The sequence below is a fragment of the Pongo abelii genome, chromosome 16 (assembly GCF_028885655.2).
Source record: "Pongo abelii isolate AG06213 chromosome 16, NHGRI_mPonAbe1-v2.0_pri, whole genome shotgun sequence".
In the NCBI taxonomy this organism is placed as follows: domain Eukaryota; kingdom Metazoa; phylum Chordata; class Mammalia; order Primates; family Hominidae; genus Pongo; species Pongo abelii.
The window spans coordinates 59,700,616-59,725,012 of NC_072001.2; the positions used below are offsets into that span (position 1 = coordinate 59,700,616).

General features: G+C 34.0%; 1 protein-coding gene across 10 annotated transcripts in view; it reads right to left on the reverse strand.

Moving 5' to 3' along the window:
* Positions 1–24,397, reverse strand: part of ZNF280D (zinc finger protein 280D) — a 102,562-nt gene that overhangs the window by 36,145 nt on the left and 42,020 nt on the right. For all 10 annotated transcript variants that reach the window (XM_054531543.2, XM_054531547.1, XM_054531545.2 and 7 more), the window contains 9 exons: positions 23,319–23,489; positions 23,060–23,169; positions 16,402–16,625; positions 12,797–12,954; positions 11,708–11,808; positions 10,821–10,967; positions 3,073–3,207; positions 926–1,233; positions 643–783 (listed from right to left, as the gene is read on the reverse strand). In XM_054531543.2, coding sequence (XP_054387518.2) covers positions 643–783; positions 926–1,233; positions 3,073–3,207; positions 10,821–10,967; positions 11,708–11,808; positions 12,797–12,954; positions 16,402–16,625; positions 23,060–23,169; positions 23,319–23,489 — 1,495 coding nt within the window. The remainder of the gene's footprint in view (positions 1–642; positions 784–925; positions 1,234–3,072; positions 3,208–10,820; positions 10,968–11,707; positions 11,809–12,796; positions 12,955–16,401; positions 16,626–23,059; positions 23,170–23,318; positions 23,490–24,397) is intronic.

Here is a 24,397-nt window from a genome sequence, read left to right on the forward strand (position 1 = left end):
ATTTATTTAGTAAATATATTTAAAATTTTATAATTCTGTTGGAAAATAACCATTATTGAAACACCAATGGGGCAATAAAAACTTCCATGGAAAAACTATTTCCCAGCCGGGTGCAATGGCTCATGCCTGTAATCCCAGCACTTTGGGAGACCAAGGTGGGCAGATCACTTGAGGTCAGGAGTTTGAGACCAGCCTGGCCAACATGGTGAAACCCTGTCTCTACTAAAAATCCAAAAATTAGCCAGGCATGGTGGCTCACACCTGTTGTCCCACCTACTTAGGAGGCTAAGGCAGGAGACTTGCTTGAACCTGGGAGGCAGAGGTTTCAGCGAGCTGACGCCACTGCACTCCAGCCTGGGCAATAGAGAGAGACTCCATCTCAAAAAAATAAAAAAGAAAAACTATTTCCCTAACAAACCTATTCTAATTTCATTAGTTTAATTTTTCTTAGAATTTTAGTCCCATAATTTCTAGTTACTGTGCTGAGAAATAGAACCAGGCAATATCCTAAAAGTTCCTTGTTAGATCCTTTTAGCTCCTTGAAGAGAAAAACTGGCTTCTAATAGGATAACTTTGTTTTCAAAATAGAAACTTGCTGAACTATAATTTTAATTGGCAATTTACACATTTAATTCATCTTACCTCATCATATGATTTACATAGGCTTTGCTACAGCTAGTGTTGTATCTGCAAAAACTACAGTGGACGTACGTAGGAAAGTGGTTTGCAAAATCTTTTATTTCGGAACAACACTCAATGCATTTGTGAATGCCCCGACGATACCTTAGGGAGACATAAAAAAATGATAAAAATATATTTTAAAACAAAAATAAGAAGGAAGAGCCTTATTAATGTTCTCTTAACTAAAGTATAAGCTTTTATACTTAAGTTTAAATTATATTATATATCAGGAATAAAAGATTACCTTAAATTCCTCAATGCTGTATTGACTTTACTTTTTTTATTGCTACTAGCCAATGTGCTTTGTTTCTTTTGCATATTAGAGATGTTTGGTTTGTATTTAGATTTACTTCCATTAGGCTTACTTGTATTAGGTTTACTTGCGTTGGATTTGATTGTATTAGGTTTACTTGTATTAGATTTTGCAGGATTTTTAGCAGTTATATTTTTAGTCCTTGGAGGTGAGAGCTGAAGGGTAGAAGCACTTGCACTAATGGAAGGTGTAGGTGAAGCTCCTGATTGCAGAGGTCCAACTGAAGCTCGAATAGTAACCTACAAAAATAAAGAGAAGATTTGCTTTAAGAGATTAATCAGTACATTAATATTAAAATATCATGGTACAAAAAAGTTAAAAATCAAGAATTTTGAAAAAAGCACATATAAACTACAATCAGGTAAGTCTCCCATTTATTCTAAATGTTCAAACTATTAAATGATATTAAACTTGATATTAAGTTGTAATATTACATTTTTGTATTGATATCAGTTATATGTTAACACAGTTATCAGTGAATAATTAGGAGTTAATACAAATTATATGAATATACAAAGAGCACATTCCATAGCTATTTTTATGCCCTGACTTAACTTTAAGAAATTCACAAACATAGAGCTCAAAATTTAAATCTCAAGCCTGAAAAATAATTCTAGGAAGGCCTAAATTACCCTTTAACAACTATAAAAGAAACAGATCTACAGTAAATGTGATCTCCTCTTTCCAGGGGCTCAGTGCCCAAGATTTATGCTTAGAAATGTTACGGGAGGAGTTACATCAATTTATTATACTGCGTAGAGGGCTAAATAATATTTAGAATTTTCTTAAAGTAAACTAATACAAAGTTCATCATTTAGTATTCAGAATGAGAAAATGTTTAATTTCATCTGTTGGTTGACAATGAAAAACACAAGTGCCTACCAACATTCTGGTTAATCATTTGACTATACCCTCCTCCTGTATTTGAGGAACAGTCAATAAGGAAGTCCTATGTCATACATGTGCTTGGGTAACATACAATGGCACTGGACCAGCAATCAAAAGGCCTTCCTAGCCATGTGACCTTGAACAAGGAACTTATCCTTTCTATGCTTCTTCACATCTATAACATGGGGTAATTAATACCTGCCTTATTAACCTCAGTGGATTGTGGTACGAATTAGACAACAGAATGTATGAAAAAGTACACTGAAAGTCTAATTCTAAGGTGCTATAAAAACATTTAGTATCATTATCATTAATATTATTATTATTAATAAGGGAAAAAATGAGAGAGGACTGCACTGCTTACATTAGTGTTCTGCATGTCTAGTCCCAACATGGAATGAATGGATTGCAGGGAAGGATGCTGGATAGCTTCTCTTGCTATCATGTCTTCAGAGCATGGCTTTATATTGTTTTAGTTAATTCAAATAACAGACATACCCACATTCAAAGGAAAGTACCCAAAGCCAAAACTAAATGTTTTGGGGATTATTCACTTTGGATTATCCATGCCTCTGTTTCCCTCCACTGGAGCAAATATTCAAGAGCTGACTGTATATAAAGAAGTCAGAGAAAACAGATGTACATAAGGCAAAAAGGGAAAAGTAAATTACAATCATCAGTATGCAGTCAGACATGTGTTTGCTCACTTAAAACACAATGCTATCCAGCAGTAGAACTTGCTTCTCAGAGTAAACTCAGTAATAACAACTGCAACAAACATCTGAGAACCTATGGCACTCAAGGCACTATACCAGATGCTGGGGACACAAAGATAAATAAAACATGATTCCTGATCTCAAGCATCTTATAGTTTAGCAACTAAAGTCAACATATACACTTTCAACTGAAAGCTCAAAAATAGCCTATAAAATATTGAAACAACCCATTGACCCAGGAAAAGTTAATTGAGTTGTACTTTTTAGAAAGGACTACTACTCTAACCTAACAGCTATCACTGAACTCAAAACAATGGTTACAAGTTTTTCCTTCTACACATAAAATTAAAACCTAAAATTAGAGTCTGAGCAAAAATCTGAAGTCACTTAAAAATATATTCAATACATAAAGCCGGGCAGGAGTTAATTTCTATTATCATACAAAATGTTAAAATGCAATATATTTTAACTCACTTTTGTTCCAGGAGGCAATCCTTCTAGTTGTTTAGGTTTTATAAATGTTCGATGGTGTTGAGTCTTATGATCCATTTTCTCCTTGCATGTCAAAAACTGCAGCCTGCATTTTGTACAACGATGTATTCCTTTTTTCTGTTTAGAAAAAAAACAGAAAAAGGGGGAAAAATAATTTCAACAACTACAAATCCTGTGTCCTGAAACTGCTGACTTAATTTTAATGATACCTAAATAATGTAAAAACTTGCGGTGTAACATCTCCTATCATAATAATATAAAATGCCTCATTTTTTAAAAGTCATTACATTAGTATTTGGGTTTCAAAAGTGTTCGCTACTATGTAGGAACTGTACATGAAAGTTCTATCAATAGGTTCTAATAAAACTTCTATTAATTGTGGTGAGAAATCTCTTTCAATTATAAACTTGAAGTAAACACATACTTTGAAAATGAGATGTACTATGTTTTTATCCTAGAAAAAGGAAATTATTTCTAATTTTTGCTATTTCTAGTCGGTTGAAAAGTTGGTAAAATAAACTCTCTAAAACCAAATAAATCTAACCAGACATTTCAAAGAAGGTTATTTTATAGAAATGGTTACATAAACCAATGCTGTCCAATAATATCTCCTATGATAATGAAATATTCGAGAGCTGTACTGTCCAACACAGTAGCCACTAGCCACATGTGGTTATTGAGCACCTGAAATGTGGCCACTGTGACTAAGGAATTGCATTTTTAATACTGTTTAATTTTAATTAATTTAAATCTAAAAATCCATATGTGGCTAGTAGCTACTACATCAGACGTGGATGAAGACGCATAAAACAGAACAACTGAACTTACTGAGAACCCCTTGACTGAGTCCCTCCTCAAACCCAGTCCTGTCATTATTCTACAGATGGGAAATGGGACCCAAAAAAATTCTAAGGCACTTCCCCATAGCTAGTTAGTGACATTACCAGACACCTGATCCAGTGTTCTTTCTACTACAGATTATCAACTGCAATTTTTACCCTCATTGTTTTATATATATATATATTTCATATATATATATAGTGGTTTTAGAGAAACCACTCTTTTGTCGTTATATGTTGTTTTACATATATATATACATATGCACATGCACATAATTATACAACATATAATTATAAAGGAATGCCTTATCTAAAGCTGTATCTCTGCCAGATACATCACTATGTCCATTGAAATACAACTGTTTGTTTATTTATTTATTTACTTTTAAGCTCAGGGAACATGTGCAGGATGTGCAGGTTTGATACACAGGTAAACGTGTATCCCGGAGGTTTTTTGTACAGATTATTTCATCACCCAGGCATTCATTAGTTATTTTTCCTGATCCTCTCTCTCCTCCCACCCTCTGCCCTCTGGCAGGCCCAAGTATGTGTTGTTCCCCTCTTTGTGTCTTGTGTTCTCATCATTTAGCTCCCACTTATAAATGAGAAAACATGGTATTTTTCTGTTCCTGCATTAGTTTGCTAAGGATAATGGCCTCCAGCTCCATCCATGTCCCTGCAAAGGACATGATCTCATTCCTTTTTTTAGCTGCATAGTATTCCATGGTGTATATGTACCACATTTTTTTCATCCAGTCCACCATTGATGGGCATCTAGGCTGACTGCATGTCTTTGCTATTGTGAATAGTGCCACAAAGAACATATGTGTGCATATGTCTTAACAGAACGATTTATATTCTTTTAGGTATATACCCAGCAATGGGATTGCTGGGTGGAATGGTATTTCTGTCTCTAGGTCTTCAAGGAATTGCCACACTGTCTTCCACAATGGTTAATTTACACTCTCAGCAACAGTATAAAAGCACTCCTTTGCTCCATAACCTTGCCAGCATCTATTATTTTTTGATCTGTTAATAATAGCCATTCTGACAGGTATGAGATGGTATCTCACCGTGATTTTGATTTGCATTCCCTAATGATCAGTGATGTTGATTTTTTTTTCATATCATTGTTGGCCACATGTATGTCTTCTTTTAAGAAGTGTCCATATCCTTTACCTGCTTTCTAATGGGGTTGGTTTCTTTCTTGTAAATCTGTTTAAATTCCCTATAGATGCTAGATATTAGACCTTTGTCAGATGCATAGTTTGCAAAAATTTTCTCCCATTCTGTAAGTTGTCTGCTTACTTTGTTGACAGTTTCTTTTGCTGTGCAGAAGCTCTTTAATTAGATCTCATTTGTCAATTTTTGCTTTTGTTGCAATTGCTTTTGGTGTCTTCATCACGAAATCTTTGCCTATGCCTATGTCCTGAATGGTATTGCCTAGGTTTCTTCTAGGGTTTTTATAGTTTTAGATTTTACATTTAAGTCTTTAATCCATCTTGGGTTAATTTTGGTATATGATGTAAGGAAGGGGTCCAGTTTCAATTTTCTGCCTATGGCCAGCCAGTTTCCCAAGGACCATTTATTGAATAGGGGAATCCTTTCCCCATTGCTTGTTCTTGTCAGGTTTGTCGAAGATCAGATGGTTGTAGGTGTGCAGTTTTATTTCTGGGTTCTCTATTCTATTCCATTGTTCTATGTGTCTGTTCTTGTTCCAATACCAAGATGTTTTGGTTACTATACCCCTGTAGTATAGTTTGAAATCAGGTAGTGTGATTCCTCCAGCTTTGTTCTTTTTGCTTAGGATTGACTTGGCTATTCGGGCTATTTTTGGTTCCATATGAATTTTAAAATGGCTTTTCCTAGTTCTGTGAAGAATGTTCATGGTAGTTTAATGGGAATAGCACTGAATCTATAAATTACTTTGGGCAGTATGGCCATTTTCATGATATTGATTCTTCCCATCCATGAGCATGGAATGTTTTTCCATTTGTTTGTGTCATCTCTGATTTCTTTGAGCAGTGATTTGTTTAATAGTTCTCATTGCAGAGATCATTCACTTCCCTTGTTAACTGTATTCCTCAGTATTTCATTCTTTTTCTGGCAATTGTGAAGGGGAGTTCATTCATGATTTGGTTCTTGGCTTGCCTGTTATTGGTATATAGAAAAGCTAGTGATTTTTGCACGTTGACTTTGTATCTTGGGACTCTGCTGAAGTTGCTTATCAGCTTAAGAAGCTTTTGGGCTGAGATGATGGGGTTTCTAGATATAGGATCATGTCATCAGCAAACAAAGATAGTTTGACTTCCTCTCTTCCTATTTGAATGTGCATTATTTCTTTCTCTTGCCTGACTGCCCTGGCCAGAACTTCCAATACTATGTTGAATAGGAGTGGTGAGAGAGGGCATCCTTGTCTTGTGCTGGTTTTCAAGGGGAATGCTTCCAGCTTTTGCCCATTCAGTATGATACTGGCTGTGGGTTTGTCATATACGGCTCTTATTATTTTGAGGTATGTTCCTTCAGTACCGAGTTTATTGAGAGTTTTTAACATGAAGAGATACTGACTTTTATCGAAAGCCTTTTCTGCATCTATTGAGATAATCATGCGATTTTTGTCTTTAGTTCTGTTTGTGATGAGTCACATTTATTGATTTGCATATGTTGAACCAACCTTCCATCCTAGGGAGAAAGCCTACTTGATCATGGTGAATAAACTTTTTGATGTGCTGCTGAATTCAGTTTGCCAGTATTTTGGTGAAGATTTTTGCATTGAGGTTCATCAAGGATATTGGCCTGAAGTTTTGTGTGTGTGGTTTTTTTTGTGTGTTTGTTTGTTTGTTTTTGGCACAACCAGTTATTTATAAAAATCAAGTGAAGTAATATATAGGGAAGTACCTAGCACAGTTACTGGTATACAGCAAGCACTTCATAAATGAAAGTTCTTTATAAAATTCAAAGCAATATATAAATATGTGTTACAAGTCTATTAATAGCTGGATCTTAAGACTTTTTTTTTTTTTAACATAAGGTCTCACTCTGTTATCCAGGCTGGAATGCTGTGGAGCAGTCTTGGCTCACTACAGCCTTGACCTCCTAGGCTCTTAAGACTATTTTACAAGTGTGATACATTGGATTACATCATAGGTACAGGCAATTTAAACAAATTCACTTATATGTGCTCAAGGAAGAAGAGAAAGACCAAAAAATAGATACCAAAACAACAGAGCAGGTAAAAAGTTCACCAGAGTTGAGTTCCCAGAAATCTTTTCTCCGTCTATAACCACTCAGTAGGTTACATCATCCAGTTTCATGGTTTTTAAATACCATCTATCCAACTGCCTACGTAACATTACTGCTTGATGTCTAATACGCTTCTCAAATCAACCTGAACAAAATTGAACTCGAGATTTCCTTCCTATATCCCTGTCCCTCTCCTACAAAAAAAATCTGTTCCTTATTCAGTCTTCCCCATATCTCAGTATATGAAAACTCCATTCTTGCAACTGCTTAAGACACAAAATTTAATCTCTTTCTCTTACATCTATTGTCAAACACATTAGTAAAACCTGTCAGCCCTACCTTCAAAACCATTCATAATCTTTCCACTTCTCATTACCTCGTTCAACCATTGCTACCATACTGGCCCAAGCCACTTACCTGGACTACTATAAAAACTTTCTATCTTCTCCCCCTAATATCCTTTCTTCTCTATGGACTTTTCTTCCCATAGCTGCCAGTAATAAAAACATGGCACATCTTTTTACATGCTTAAAAATGTCTAGTGCCTTTCCAAAGTCTTGGCTGTGGCTTACAAAGCTCCACATGAATTGGTCTGCATTCTATTGCTATAACCTCATCTCCTATTATTCTTCCTCCTATTAATTTACTCTGCTCCAGCCACACTGGCCTCCTTGCTATTCTTTGAGCATCCCAGGTATACACTCACTTCACTGCCTATATAATGTTACCTCTCCGAGGTAATTCACATGGCGTACTCCTTTATATCCTTCAGAGAGGCCCATGTTTGAACATTCTTTATACAACATCCTTTTTTGACCACTCCTGTACTCCTACCACCTCCCCAATCTTTAGCACTCCTCATCTTCCACATTTTCCTCCCACAGTACTTATTGCCAGCATATACATTCTAACACACACATAAACAAATGTATTATCTTTCTCTACTATAATGTAAATTCCAGAGGGCACAAACTTGGTTTTGTTCACTGCTATATGATACCTAAAGCAGCCCCTAGCACATACTAAGGCACTCAGTAAATATTTCTTAAATGAATAGTGAGGCAGAAAACAAGAGATTAACAGAGAAAATGCATATGAGTAGCATGTACAATTTAGTTCAAAATATCTGCCTTTTCATTCAATGAACATTTGCCCAGAGTCCTAAGGTAGATAGAATATATTAATCTACCAGTTCCTTAGTTGGACTCAAGTCTTCCACATCTCTTTTATGTATGCATGCATCTCAATGCACTCAGGGTGATGAAGATACTTTTTTTTAATAACACTATGTTCAACAAAAGAAACAGTGATCTATTCCAAGTATAAATAAATAAATATCTGTATTAAACTTTTTATAAGTATACTATATTGTTTGGGAGACTTGAGAGATTTACAGGTAATTCTTACTATATGTAATTTCTACCTTTAGACCTAATGCCAATGTGAAATCCAACTCTGGTAGAGCAGTAAAAGCTTGGATGCTGAAGTCTAATTTTGACTCTGCCTTTATTAGACAATGTGACATTAGGCAAGTTACTTTCTCTAAAGCTCTGTCTCCTCACCTATAAAACCAAAATAATAATATACATCTAGTGGCTGAGAGGATTAAACAAGAAAATACATGTAAAGTACCAGCTGATCCCATAAGGTAAGTAATTAGTGTATGTCAACTGCTTGTTCTATTAAAGCTCTAATGAGCATATTTAACAGATCTGGAATTTCTGTCAATATTTCTTAAAAGTCACACAAACTGGGTTATTAACTCTAAAATCACTAAAGACATAATAATATAATCTTTAAAAAAAAGTTACAACTGAATTCTTCAAAGACAATAAAATGAGGCACGGAGTCAACTATTCTGATTGTCTAATACTTTGGTAATAATGTTATCTCAACTACAAGTTTATAATCCCACTCAGCTATGGTTTTCCAGTCTTGTAAATAATTACACAAATTGTAAATACCTTCAAAGATGCCCGATGATCCTTATTAATAGACTGCCCCCTCTTTACTGCTGGCTATCTACCTCCCAGGCACTCCAAACAAAAAAGAAAATTGGCAGCCATGGCAAGTTAAAACATACAACTCAGGGCATGACAACTTGCTTATAAATCACACAGCCCACATAGCGGGTCCCTAACTCTCTACCATAGTTACTATTCTTCCCACATCTCTATCTCACTCTATAGTTTGGCAAAGCACCCGGGAAAGATTATGTTTAAAAGCCCCATCATGAACTAGAGCTACTGCTTTATACCTCATTCTCCCTTTCAAAATTAAAGTCCAAAGATGAAATACAGGGTACCAAGAACAGTGTTTCCCAAACTCTGTTCATAAAGAAATGTTAATAGGTACTGTGCAAATAAAGAAGTCAATGGTCAAAGAAGTTTGGGGAATGATACATACTATATCCTTTCTTGGAGATTTACAACGTCCATTGGCATATTAAAAGCTCTGAGAAGTCCTGTTTTAAAAAACAAAACTGCTTGATTTTATAAATCCAGACATTTAATAAACTTATTGATCAGTGATGATTTGGGGGAAAATATCTATTAACACCTGATGGAACACTGTTGGGGAAACCCTAGAATAGATCTTGCCAGAAACTCTCAAGGATGTGTGGCATCCTAGTCACAACACAGGTGATCCCAAATTGATCTGGAAATTCTACTTTCATGATCTTCTCCAATTAAAAACAGTAAGTCAATTTCATGATTAACAAACAACTGAAAATGACAGCAAAGTGAGCACCAATGCTGAATAAATTGGCATGTCAATTTAATCAATAATAAGAGAATGTATTGAGCTTTGTAGTGAGTTGACAAAATTTGATTACATGATCAGATTCAGTAAATCCATCGGCTTCTAATTTTGGCAAAGGCACTGTTGTTCTTTCAAGCACTCAAGAACAGGATTAGTGTTGCATCAAAATTTTTAGCCCAAATAAAAGATGGTTTAATTGCTTCAGGAAAAGAGCCAATAAGCATAATATCAGAATTCAAGGGAGGGGTACAAGCACTAATATTGAGTTCCAAAATTATATAGCAAAACTGGTGGAAGCCATCCAGGGAACAAGTGATGATCTAAATATAGTTCTCTGCCAGAGTTCAAACATTGATCAGTAAGTGTCATTACTATTCCCATGGTCACACAACTATAAAAGACAACTCCAGGTCAATGACAACATGTCTTCTCATAACGATAAGGGGTTAGAAAGTTGAAATAAAGTTTGAAGAGCAAAATGAAAAATAAGATTATAAATCCTCAATCTTTTCTTCCTCAGTTCAAACTCATTTTTCCCTTTGTCCTGATAACTCCCTTCAAAATCATTCTCATATCTACCTTTAGACCCTGAAATAGTCAATCTTTTGGATATTCCACTCACTTTTTTCTTTTTCTCTCAATCCTCGGCTTCCTATTTCTAGCTATCTTTCAGAATTTTCATTATTTATGACCCACACCATCACCAGAAAGCAAGTAAGGAAAAGAAGTGGAAGTTTCACAAGCAATTCAACATGAAGTGTAAATTATAGTGTCATTTGGAACAACTCTGCTTCTCTTGCAGAACAAATCTAAAGATTCTCCAAGTCATAATCAGTTTTTTCACTAAGACAACATAACAAACAAATAAGAAATGGTAAATCTCACCTGATGCTTCATATAATGATGCATATATGGTGTTGCAATTTTAATAACTTTGAGGCAAAACGGGCATAGCAAGTTCTTAGTGTTTTCATGGGATGTTCTAAAATGAGTTTCTACATCAGAAAATGATGATGATCTATAATTGCAAACCTAAAAACAGAAAGAAGGCTTAGTTTAACCTGAAAATTTAAAACTGATATGTAATTACAAAGGAACAACGATGGATAATTTGTCAGGAGAACATTATGTACTACTAATCTAGCTCTGATGCCTTTGCAACCAAGAATCTCACTAAGGCAACACCAAAAGACCATCTTTGAGACATTAAATGTAGCTTTCAAAGTTAAGGGATACATCCCAAAACAAAACTAGATCTCCTTCTCTTAATCAGATCTTTTTATCTATCACCTTCTGTCTTGACTTGAAGTTTCAAGCTTTGGCACCTCTTGCTCTGTAAAATGTTTTTCTGCTACATGAAACAGCATTCTCCTTTAGATTGTTAATGGCCTCCAGGTTTATGGCAATGGCAATTTATCTTTTCCTTGCTTTCCTCTTCCTTCAAATTCTTCTTCTTCGGAAAAATACTTTTGCCAAAGCATTTGGTAGGGTTCTTTGTATCGAACAGCACTTTGTATTTCCCTTGTATGACTACATTCTTCCCTATGTAGCACAGTAAGTCCATATGTTTGTTTTTCTACATACAACAGGACTCATCTTTGTCGAGTACAGAGATAAGCAAACAAAAGCCTGTGGACCAAACCCAGCTTGCCGCCTACCCCTCATATAATGCATAAGTTATGCCAAGTTGCTGACCGCTCGTCTAATAGGCTTAAATTTTATAACCGAAACAACAAACAAACACTTAAAAAAACAATAAAATGTATGTGTACCTGGCAGACATATGGCATTTCACCAGGTTTATGATTGTCCTTCATATGTTGTAAAAGAACATGTTCTGTTTCAAATGACAGTTCACAGATTTTACAAATAGCTAAATGTGGGAGAGAAACAGTATTATAATATTTAAGATATTCATATAAAAATTAATTTTATACATCTATATCAACAACAATAACAGTAGCAGTAGGGACAGTTGGTGAACAGTTAAATAGCTTGTTAACTATGTGCAAAGAACAGTTCTAAGCACTCACATGACCTCACCTACATTAACTCAACTCCTATTAACAACCCTGTAAGAAAGGTATTTCTATTATCCGCATTATTCAAGTATTAAGTAACGTGGCTAAAATCTTGTAGCTATATTAAGAGGCAGATATGGGATTTAAAACCAAGCTATCTTGCTCCAACATCTGTAACTTTCTTTTTTTTTTTTTTTTTTTGGAGACAGTATCTTGCTCTGTCACCCAGGCTGGAGTGCAATGGAGCAATCTCGGCTTACTGCAACCTCCGTTTCCTGGGTTCAAGTGATTCTCCTGCCTCAGCTTCCCAAGGAGCTGGGATTACAGGCATGCACCACCATGCCCGGCTAATTTTTGTATTTTTAGTAGAGACGGGGTTTTGCCATGTTGGCCAGGCTGGTCTCAAACTCCTGGCCTCAAGTGATCTGCCCACACTGGCCTCCCAAAGTGCTGACTGGGATTACAGGCATGAGCCACTGCCCCCGGCCTGTGATTTTTAACTAAAACAGTAGTTCCTTTTCCTATTAAAGTTTAAATGAAGAGCAATGATTTAATATTTTAAAACTATGATACTAGGCTCCTAATTTAGTCCCCAACATATAATGCATAGTTTATGTCAAGGAAATTACCATACTGAATTACTCGCAAGAGGCACTTTAATATTAGTAACTAATTTTATTTAAAAGTTTATCACAGTTAAAACTTGGCCTTTCAATTTCGCCCTCAAATTCCAAAGTCTATTTCTTATTCTCATTTTTCTAACAGGCTTCTTAAGGTTTTCTCACAATTTATATTAACGAAATCAATAATATGGAATATTTACATGTATTGGTAACTTACTAGAAAATTCATGGGGTGTATGTGTACTTTCGATGTGACACTGCAACTGAAATGGTGTGGGAAACTGACGGTAGCAGTGCTGGCAGGTGGTATGGTTTTCCCAGCTCTCACTGCTCTGCTTCTCAAGTTCCAAATGGTGTTTCATGTGGTTCATAAACCTATAAATGGTTGTCAACAGGTGCAAAACTTGAGATTTAAAAACAAAAAGGAAATCTTGCAAACAAGAATCTGAACCTAAATCTTAAAAATATAGATGTATTACTCAAACTCTCAAAAGTCTTAAAGTTGCCTAGGAAAGTATGCACTTTTAAATAATCACTTTCTTTAAGTGGCTAAGTGAACATCTTTTTATCTTTGCTTTAAAATAATTCATTCTTGTAATTATCTGAAAGATCAACAATTTGATATAACTCTTAATCATTATTTCAGATTATTTTAAAAATTGTTTTAGATAAAAGAGCAGGCTTCTGATCCATACTTGAAACCCTATTTACATTTTAAAATAAAATACTAAAAGAAAGGAAACCCTATATCCATACTTGAAATCCTATTTACATTTTAAAATAAATTACTAAAATAAAGGAAACCCTATCACCAAACGCAGCTACAGAGTCAGGAGGAAATCTTTTAAGGCCTTGAAAATATACAATAGATTCCAGCTGCTTAAATGACAAACTACTGGTATTTTTACTTGTATCTTGGTTTCTAAATGCATATAATGGCAGTTTTGATGCCTACAATTACAAGAATCTTTTGTTTTATTTAATGATATTGGTTTTCTGTTAGCACAGACTGTTCATCTTAACTTGCAGACAGTGCCCTTTGTAGGCAACATACATTTTTCAGTTTTACATTCTGCTACTTCAGCTTCCCTAATAGGCTTCTATGAGCAGGAATTATGACCTTCAATGGCAGAGAGTGCAATATAAATGGTAATACATTTAAAAGAGCTTACTAAAGCTTTTTGCTGAATTTGAGAGTAAAGTTATTCAATAAAAACAATAATTTTTAGACTAGGTCAACTGTTAACAATTATTCACTTTGAATCCCTAAAAGAAATTATCTTGCAACTAAGTGATAATGTCATCAATCTAGATAGCAATCATCATGAAGATTATAATATATACCTCTTTTCACAAATTTACAGCACTATTCTCTTTAGAGTGGGCTATGGTACACCTTGAAATATCTTTTCCTCCTTTGGTTTTAACAACAGCTCTACAAATGCTTACAAAAAATCCTGGTCTTGGTTAAATATTTACGTTTAGAGTAAAGATCATGAGCCATTAAACTTTCAGCTCACAGCTTTCGGCACTTAAAGTCTATTAACATAAAATGTTCCCTTAACCAATTCGCTTTTTCCCTATTATTATATGAGTTCCCATCAGCTCATACTTCTCCAACCAATAGAAATGAGGGAAACAGCAAAACCTCTTGCAAGGATGTTCACAGAACAAGATAAATCTAACTATTTTTAGTGACACTCAATGTAGGAAAGAAACTCCATACCACAATATATTGACGTGGCAGAGAACAGAAATGAAATGTTGAGCTATCAATTTCTTATTATTCCCTATAAATATCAAGTTGCCTTCCCAGTTTTTACTGTTAAAGTAAAATATTATATAATACATTTAACTTCTTTGTTCATGAGGTGTTTACCATTAAGGTTACATTTAATAAATGATCAGTATTTTTTAAAATACTCAATTCCTGGATATTATCAGATACAATTTTCTTAAAATCTGTAAATATTATGAAAGCCTAAACATACGTAGCTAGCCTTCATAAACATAACCAAAAAAATGAATTTTTCATTTTCTTTTTATTTTGAGACCATCTCGTTCTGTTGCCCAGGCTGGAGTACAGACACACAATTATAGCTCACTGCTGCCTCAACCTCCCAGACTCAAGCGATCCTCCCACCTCAGCCCCACAAGTAGCTGGTACTACAGCTACTTGTGCGTCACCATGCCCGGCAAACTTTTGTATTTTTTGTAGAGATGAGGTTTCACTGTGTTCCCCAGGCTGGTTTCGAACTCCTTTGCTAAAGCGATCATCCTGCCTCAGCCTCCCAAAGTGCTGGGATTACAGGCGTGAACCACCATGCCCAGCCTCATTTTCATGTTTGATATTAAATGGGCTAATCTTAAAGGAAAGGCCAAAAAAATACTGCTGAAATAACATAACCTCATATTTCAGTACAAGAAATTAAGTCAATGAACCACATTGCTCTGCATTTTACCATATTTGCTAACATGATTTCCCGATGTTGGCATGACATCAGAAATAGGTGGTAGAGTTCTACTGCAACACTGTTTCAACATTTTATCTCAAAATACACTTTCCCTTTTGTTAAACTACTGCAACCATTAGCTATTGATGGCCCTTAAAGCTTGATAAGAGGAGGTAAAGAAATAAGAAAATTCATATAAAATAAGTGAAAAAACTTTGAAAATTATAAAGCACTATCATAAAGAAACCATTAATAACTGTTATAGGTGTATATCACAGTGTATTTCAGGACTTTTATATATGCTTCTTTTTGGACCCAAGGACTCACAGGAAAACAAATAAATGCTGAACTCAGAAGTAACTACAGCTGCTTTGAAATGCTAATTACAGATGACAGTTACCAAGAATAAACACAAAAGGCATACACATATGTATATGCTGTACACACATGCACAAACACAATGCAGATTACTTTGAAATGCACCAAAAAATCAGATAGTTCTAAGAAGGATGAAGAGATACATAATAAAGCAAGTAGAGTAAAATGTTAATGGTAGAATCAAGGTGGTTAAGTGTACAAGGGTCCAATGTGAAATTTTCAAAACTTTGCTTAATATTTGAAAATTTTTAGAGTAAAGTGATAGGAAAAAACCTTATCTAATATAAATATCAGACTACATAATCAACAAATCATTTCATTCAATTTCTTATTACTTTTCTCTTGTTACTAATTTATATAGAATAGTTTCAAAGATTAAAACTGAACGATTATAAAGTACAAATTTCTAATATTTAAAGCATTCATATATTCCACTGGGAATTAAATCCCCAAATTTCTAAAGGTGTTAAATTTTAAAATCAAAACAGACATGTTCCCTAGAACTGATACATCTCTAAAACTGATAACTTTTCCTGCAAGATGAATGTTCTAAAAACTATAAATATAAATTGAAAAATTTGAGCATTACATAGATTAGTATGGAGGAGCTCAACCTGAACAAACATAGAGTGGTTCTTCTTGTAATGTGAAGAAATATAAAATTCAAAGGCAACTAGAAAATAAAAAATGTCTAATAAAAATTCAAAAATCACTACTAAAACAGAAAAAAGAAGTTCATTTTGTCTTAAGTTAAAATAAACAGTCCTTTCTTAAGCTATGTGAAAGAAATATAACTAACTGGATCCAAGAGTCAAACTCCATAACACAAGAAAGGACAGAAGCTTTTCAACAAGAGAATCTGCCTTTATTCTCAGTAGAAAGTGTTAAAATCACTTACCTAGAATGGCACAGAAAACACAAAATAAAGGTATAACATTTTTATTTGCAGCATTTCAATTTTCAATAGAAATAAAAACAAGTATTTACATACCTAATGTTATTTTTTAGAATTTTCAAGCAACTGAAGCATTTAAAGGTTGTATGAGTCTTCTGTTCTTCCTGGACATCTCCTTCATGTTTTCCATAATAAAAGTCATTAACTAACATGATCAATTTTCCTTTCTCTGAATCAATAGTTGTGTTTTTATTTACTGTACTTGAAAATTCTGTTTTAGCCAGTCCCAAAAAGTTATTTATCATGTCTGGACAACAATACTGAAAGAGAAAAAAAAAAAAAATACAAGCCTTACTTATTCTTAAAAAAAAACACATACCAAAAAGTGATTGTGTGTTTACACCTAAGGCCAGACCATTAAAACTATGCTTGTAATATATCTAGAAAAATAGTCACCAAAAATTTGTGGTGCATGTACATAGTCTAAAAATTCAAATAATAAACACCTATTATCTTAATGTAAAAATTCAAAAAGATTTGAGAAACCCTAAAACCAAGACATGGCCATAGCTCTAACAGCTTTACCCTTGCAATTTGCCTTTTTAGATGTAAATATTTAATAATAATCTGTTCCTTAACCAAAAATCATTAATCTCATGTCCAAGTCAAGATGTATAGAAAAGAAATGTTTATATGCCTTGATGTATATATTTAATTATCAAGTGATATACAAAATTTCATAAAGCCTGGTTGAGGAAAAATTAAAATATACAAAAATTATATAATATAGAATAGTCTCCTTAATTAGAAATGTGGATAATCTTCTGTCCCAAATGTAAAATTATCAAATTACATTGCAAAGTTAGTCTATGAACATTAAAGATTACCCTAAAATACCTATAAATTATGATACCCATAATAGATGATAAATTACTTACTGTTTTTCTATTTTTTTAACAGAAAAGTAGGATAGGATCAGATTTTTTAAACAAACATATAAACTTCGTTCACAGAGTACCTTTTAAACAATGTTTCATATCTCTATAAAAGAGCTGAATAATAAACCATCGACAATCAAAAATGAACAATAACTTGTAGTGAATTAGGGTGAAGGATTTAGTCATTGAGAACAGCAAAGTATCCTTGCTTATCCAAAAAAACAAATAAGCACCTTAAGAGATGAGAACCAAGCTTAGATTTAAGGTTTTATAGGAGGATAGAGTAAGCTACGGAGGGGCATAGCTGAGCTATGGTACAATATCAACTGGTCATCTTTTATTCAGCCCTGGTACCTTTTAGTTTTATTAACAGATCTTCACTGCAACTCCTCATTTGTGGATTAAACATTCTGCAAATATTAAATATGTACTTTAATGCCATATACTATAGTTTGACAAATATCAGGCACCATCTATCTATCATTCTTATCTTTACTCCTCCATGTTCTGTTGCTTTGTTAGTGCCCTAAAAATTTAGGTGGGTTTTTCAGAGCAAAGGAGGTGAGACCCTATTTTTACAGTTCAATAGGCCTTCTCATGTGAACATCCAACATCAGTCAACATTTTCCTCTTTTCCTCCTGAGAGTCATCCAAAAGCTACACAACCAAATTCCACAAATTGGTTTATCATTGAAACTAAGGGTCAGATAAATCCACAGACTCCATAATATACGAAAGCACTATTCAAAGCAGCCAACATCAGGCAGATGGCATTTAACTAGAAGTAAACCAGAGAAGTAAAGGGGACCCAGTGGCAACAGATCTTAAAGGGTCAGTAAAAATATACATCTTAAAGGTGAAACACATATTCTGAATCACAAGGGTATAGCCTCTGTTTACAAAAACAGGTGCAGAAGCTGAGGCAAGAAGGATGGCAGCAGAAGTACCCCAGACCTGATTCAGTAGAGAGAAGCAGACAGGCAGTGCTACATAAAGAATCAGACACACAAGTCACAATTGCAGGAAGCCTTCTGCCCAGCAAAAAGCTGTTCAAACCAGCTAGCAAGCTGTGAGACTATCCTGGCAACCTATGCTTCCTCCTAAAAGGAACTTGTATAAAACAGCTGGCCCAAGAAAATCCAACTTGTTAAACACGATAGGCACTCACATCTAAACAAAAATACCATGTAATAAAAGAAGGCAAATAACAGAAAAACATAAAATTCTAACAAAAACATCAGAAATATGCTGCCATGGAGCAGATGCAGATGAAAACAGTAGCCACAAATTTTAAAAACATAATGAAGCAATTGTCTCTATTTGGAAGACCACAAAGCAAGAAAAGATGCCAAGACAACAAGATATTTAGAAGGAAAAAAAAAAAAGAGTGGCAAAATCAAGGGTGAAAGTATAGGAAAAAAATAAAATCAGAGACATGAAGACAAATTAGGAAGGAATACAGTGGTGAGTAGACATTGCAAATAAAATAAAGGAAACATATTAGTAGGAGAAAAGTCCATTTAAAAAAATTAAGGATTAGAAAAAAAAGACATATGCCAGGGAAAGAAGATAAAACAAATTCATATTGGAGATGAAATTGTATGGAATAAATATTTTAAAATACAATTCAAATAAACTGTGCTAAATCCAAATATACAGGTTGAAAGAACAAGGTGTATGCCAGAGAGGACTCACCCAAAATTCTCAACACCAAGTTATACCATTATAAAATTATCAGTCTTCAAAACATAAAGAATGTAGACAACCAAAAAGCTATAGACAGCCAAACAAAAAGATCAAACCACTTATAAAAGGCAAAATAATTCAGCTTGTCCCAGATTCCTCAAAAGCAACACTGAATACTAGAAAACGGGAGCTATACCAACAAAATCCTGATAGTGGGATTCAATTTACTTTATATTAGATCAAACTGTCTTTCCAGAATGGACTATAGTCAAATTGCTTTGAACATGAATGACCTCACAGAAAGATGTTTTCAGACTCCTCCTAAATGAAATTACTACAGAATGAACTTCAGCCAAACAGAAAACCAAATAAACCATGACAAAAACACTGATGATGAACACTGGATATATTTACTGTAGAAAAAGATCAAAACAAATATGACATAAGGTTAAAAAAAAAAAAACAAAACACAAATGTAATGTCATATGCCCTGACAATGGAAAAATAATACAATGAACAAATAAAAATTGGGAGAGGATAAAAGGACAAAGAGTACAAGGTCAAGAGTTCATAGATTGCCTCACAGTTCATAAAGGAATATCAGTTAGAGCCACCAAATAAAGTAATATAAGTATAGACATTTTAACAGCAAAGGTAAACAAATGCTCAGACAATATTGACTAAAATCAAGTAGCAAAAAAGAAGGAAAAGATGGGTGGGTTACAAACAGGAAGTTTCATGCTACTTTAATCCTTCCTCATAGAAAAGAACAGTAGAAAATTGCTAAAGGAATAGACTAGTGGAGTTATACATTAAAATTAGAAACATAATCAGGAGAACAAAACTACAACTCTCTTAGAAACCCAAGCTACACACACATAAAGCAACCACATTGTGAAAGGCTTTTAAAAAAGAGAGAAAGAAAGGATTAATGAAAAATTTTAACAGAACTAAGACCAAATAAATCTATCATATTGGTAAATCTAAACCCACTATTAAAAGAAGAGATTTTCATATAGGATCACAAGAGAAAAATCAACTTTGCTAAAAGCAAAAGGCACACCTAAAACAAAGTAATTCAGAAGAGTTGAAAATAAAAGAATAAACAAAGAATACACCAGGTAAATGGAAACCATAACGGGGGTTGTGAGTCTAACATGAATTTGGGCTAAAAGTCACTAACCATTAAAACCAAGAAAAGGATATTTTCTTAAAATGCTAAAGGATACATTCATAACACAGTTATTTTATTTTATTTTATTTTTGAGACAGTCTCACTCTGTTACCCAGGCTGGAGTGCGGTAGTGGTGCCATCTCGGCTCACTGCAACCTCTGCCTCCCAGGTTCAAGCGATTCTCTCACCTCAGCCTCCCAAGCAGTGGGACTACAAGCGTGTGTCACCGTGCCTGGCTAAGTTCTTGTATTTTTAGTAGAGATGGGGTTTCACCATGTTGGCCAGGCTGGTCTTGAACTCCTGACCTCAGGTGATCTGCTGGCCTCGGCCTCCCAAAGTGCTGGGATTACAGGTGTGAGCCATGACTCCCGGCCTCACAATATAGTTATAAAAGCTAGATTCTTCTATATCATAAACAACAGCAACAACTTTGAAACAAAATTGCAATATATGAAAGAAAATACTAGTAATGAAAGCTGTGGATTGAAATGTGGTGTTTCCCAATCCAGGACAGATCAAGTGGACTAAATGGAAGTGAAGACACAGAAATATAAATATAATTAATAAGCTATATTTGGTTGATAAATATCAAATTCCATACCCCAAAGGAGAAATAATATACCTATTTTCAATCTTCCACATAATATTGAATACCCCCTATACTTTACAAAAAAAAGTATTTGTGAAAGCTTGGGCTTTACCATTAAAGAAACTGAGTTTTGAAAGCTAGTTACGCCAGTTAATTGGTTATACAACAATGAGAAAAAATATCTCAAAGAATTTTCTAAGGATTAATGAAATAATGTGTTTAAAGCTCAGTACTGTGTCTGACACATGGTCTCAGAGAAACACATTTTTCTAATTATTGTAAAATATTTGATATTTTAAATATTTTTCCATTGAAAGAAAACATACGCTAGTTGGCAAAAAATAATTCACAAATAATGTAAAAATCACATTCTTTTCAAAATGAAAGTTATTATAATACTAAAACTTTAGCTGATACATAAAAATATATAAACTAGAAAATAAAAAGCCCCCACAGATTTAAACTTTCCCTTCCTAGATTTGGAGACTATTCTTTCAAGATTTCCTTACGATATAAACACATATACTGTTCATATTATCTTCAACTTAGTTCAGTTGTAAGAAATACAATTTCTTACAATGACAGAGATACTTTCCTTATTTAAAATGTCACAGTGTTCTATTATATTAATATGAAAATTCTATGAAGTTCTGGTTGTTTCTACTCTAAGTAATTACAAACCACGTAGTAACACATAAAAGCCACATTTTGGAGAATGTTGCCATTCTCTCCAGATGCAGAGATATATATAACATGCCACAATTTCTGTACAAAATAGAAAATAAGAACACTCATATTTACTTGTACATCCAGAAAGAAACCCAGGGAGCATTCAAAACAAACTAATAAAAAATTATTTTCTTTGAGTCATACTAGGAACCAGGTAAAAACGACACAGAGATAAGATTCTTCACATGTATATCTTTGCAGGATTTTTAATTTTGAATCATGTGACTGTATTGCACCTACTTAAAAAATTAAATAAAGAACGTAGTCTTTGTTTTCTTCATCTATAATGCAAAACACAAAAAAAATCAGAAATTTCATCAAAACATTACATAGAACAGGAGAATTGAAAGTACTTCTACAGGATAATTCTCCTATAAGACCAAAGCACAACGTGCAGTTATCCAGGGCTATACTCTGAGAGTAAGGACAGACCAAATATGGCTCTGTACATGAATAAGAAGACTGTACTTATAATTTTTTAAGTTTCCTTATTTTTTTCTACCTTTTTTGTAGAATACTGAATTTCAATAAAAATGTGTCGATCTCTGAAACAGCAAAAACTTTTCCTAAGTTACTTCTTTGCCACTGCACCCCTCTCCTTCCTTCTTTTCCTTATATAATCTACACTGCCTTTTTTCTGATCTCTTTTCTCCTTTCCTGTCATTTATACTGGGCATGCAAGGGGAGTACAGACCATCTCTACACAAACACAGCAGGATACTATAATATCTACTAAAATACTTTAAATGTTACCTAAATCTCATACTTCATTAGTACTTTGAACATTTCTTAAAAACTAAATTCAGGGGCTTCTTGTACCAATAAAAAGCTCAAATTCTGTAACCCCAGCACTTTGGGAGGCCAAGGCAGGCGGATCACAAGGTCAGGAGATCGAGACCATCCTGGCTAACACGATGAAACCCCATCTCTACTAAAAATACAAAAATTAGCCGGGCGTGGTGGTGGGTGCCTGTAGTCCCAGCTACTTGGGAGGCTGAGGCAGGAGAATGGTGTGAACCCGGGAGGCGGGGCTTGTGGTCAGCAGAGATCTGCCACTGCACTCCAGCATGGGTGACAGAGCCAGACTCCATCTCAAAAAAAAAAACAAAAAAAACCTCAATTTACACAATTATATGAACTATATTCTGGACTGAGTTAAAACAATTATTTCATATGAAATGCTTCAACATTTGGAGTTTATACCTGAGTGTTAAAAATTAAAATGTAAAACTCAGATTTTCATTGTGTAATGTGACATGTACATGTTAACATGGACACAAAAATAAGGTAACAGAATTTTTAAGTTATACGCAAAAGTAAAACGTAATAAAATGCCTGTTTTATAAGAAGTTTGAAGAGTATGACCTAATAAATAAAATAATCAGATTAATACATTATTTTTATTTAAAATTAAAATACAATAAGCATACATTATAATATATACAAATTTAAGTTTCAAAATTTGAGGATTTAGGAGGAATTTGAGAATCTATATAATCATTATGAATGTAAATTTTTATTTAAATTAAATGGAAATACCAATGAGATTATTTCTGGACAAACCATTAATTACTGTAATCATCAGTATTTTTAGAAATGTGCAAACTTTTTACAAATTAAATTTTGAAAGAGTTTTACCTTCATGTGATTTTTCAAAGGATCCAAAAGATTGAAATGAATGTTGCACTTCGGACAAGCTCTTGGAAAAGGTGTTCCATTTTTAGATTGATTTGATGAGGTATTTGTACCTAAAATAAATTCAGAACATTTATGACTCAAAATTCATCACTTTTTAACTTTAAATAACCACTAATAATACTTTTAAAATTTATAGCCACTGCAAAAATGTATGTATAAATACTGTAACTTCTTTTTATGTACCAGATTTCATATTTACCTTTTGCTAGCATAGCCTGGGAAGAAGTCACTGAAGGAGATTTAACTGAAGGTAATACAGCTGAGGAATTTGCTCCAGAAACACTTTCGCTGGGCTTAGGCTTCTTTGGATTAACATTATTTACTTCAGAAGTAGAAGGACGTTTTGATAAAAATGAACTTTCACTCATACCTGCAATAATTTAAATAGAAAAATATTTTTAAAAATTAGAATATTATTTACATCTGAGTAAAAATACTTTGGAGCTACATTAAAGGTAATATAATTGAATTATCATATCATGACAATAATGATAAAACTTGATATGATCCAAACTCAAGGGTGTAAAGAAATTGCACATTATTTATCATGGACTACATACATTTAAATAATTTAAAAAATAATCCCTCTATGAAAGAAAATTCTAAATATGGCTTCAAATAAAGAAATATATAAATAGCTATCACAAAGGGAGCCAGACCAATATTCCAAGCCAAAAAAAAAAAGTATACTATGAATAAGTTCTGACAAATGAATTATCTTTAGATGCTTAAGTGCATTGAGTACACTAGAGTTTGTAAAAAAACAACAATCACCTGTTTCAAAAATTTAGAGATACTCTTAAGGTGCTTTTTTTAATTTAACAACTTAAAATGTCTAATGGAAATTTAGTTCTTTCCTACCTAACAAACTGAAGACTGGGTAAGAGTGATCTACTCATGGCTTTGAGTGGTATTACCCATTTATCGCTACGTACAAAGTGGAAATAACTAATCTTGAGTGATAATACTTCATTCATTTATATGAAAGGACACACAGGCCAGGCATGGTGGCTCATGCCTGTAATCCCAGCACTTTGAGAGGCCAAGGCGGACAGATCACGAGGTCAGGAGATCGAGACCAGCCTGGCAAACATGGTGAAACCCCGTCTCTACTAAAAATACAAAAAATTAGCCTGGCGTGGTGACAGGCACCTGTAGTCCCAGCTACTTGGGAGGCTGAGGCAGGAGAATGGCATGAACCTGGGAGGCAGTGCTTGCAGTGAGCCGAGATCACACCACTGCACTCCATCCTGGGCCACAGAGCAAGACTCTGTCTCA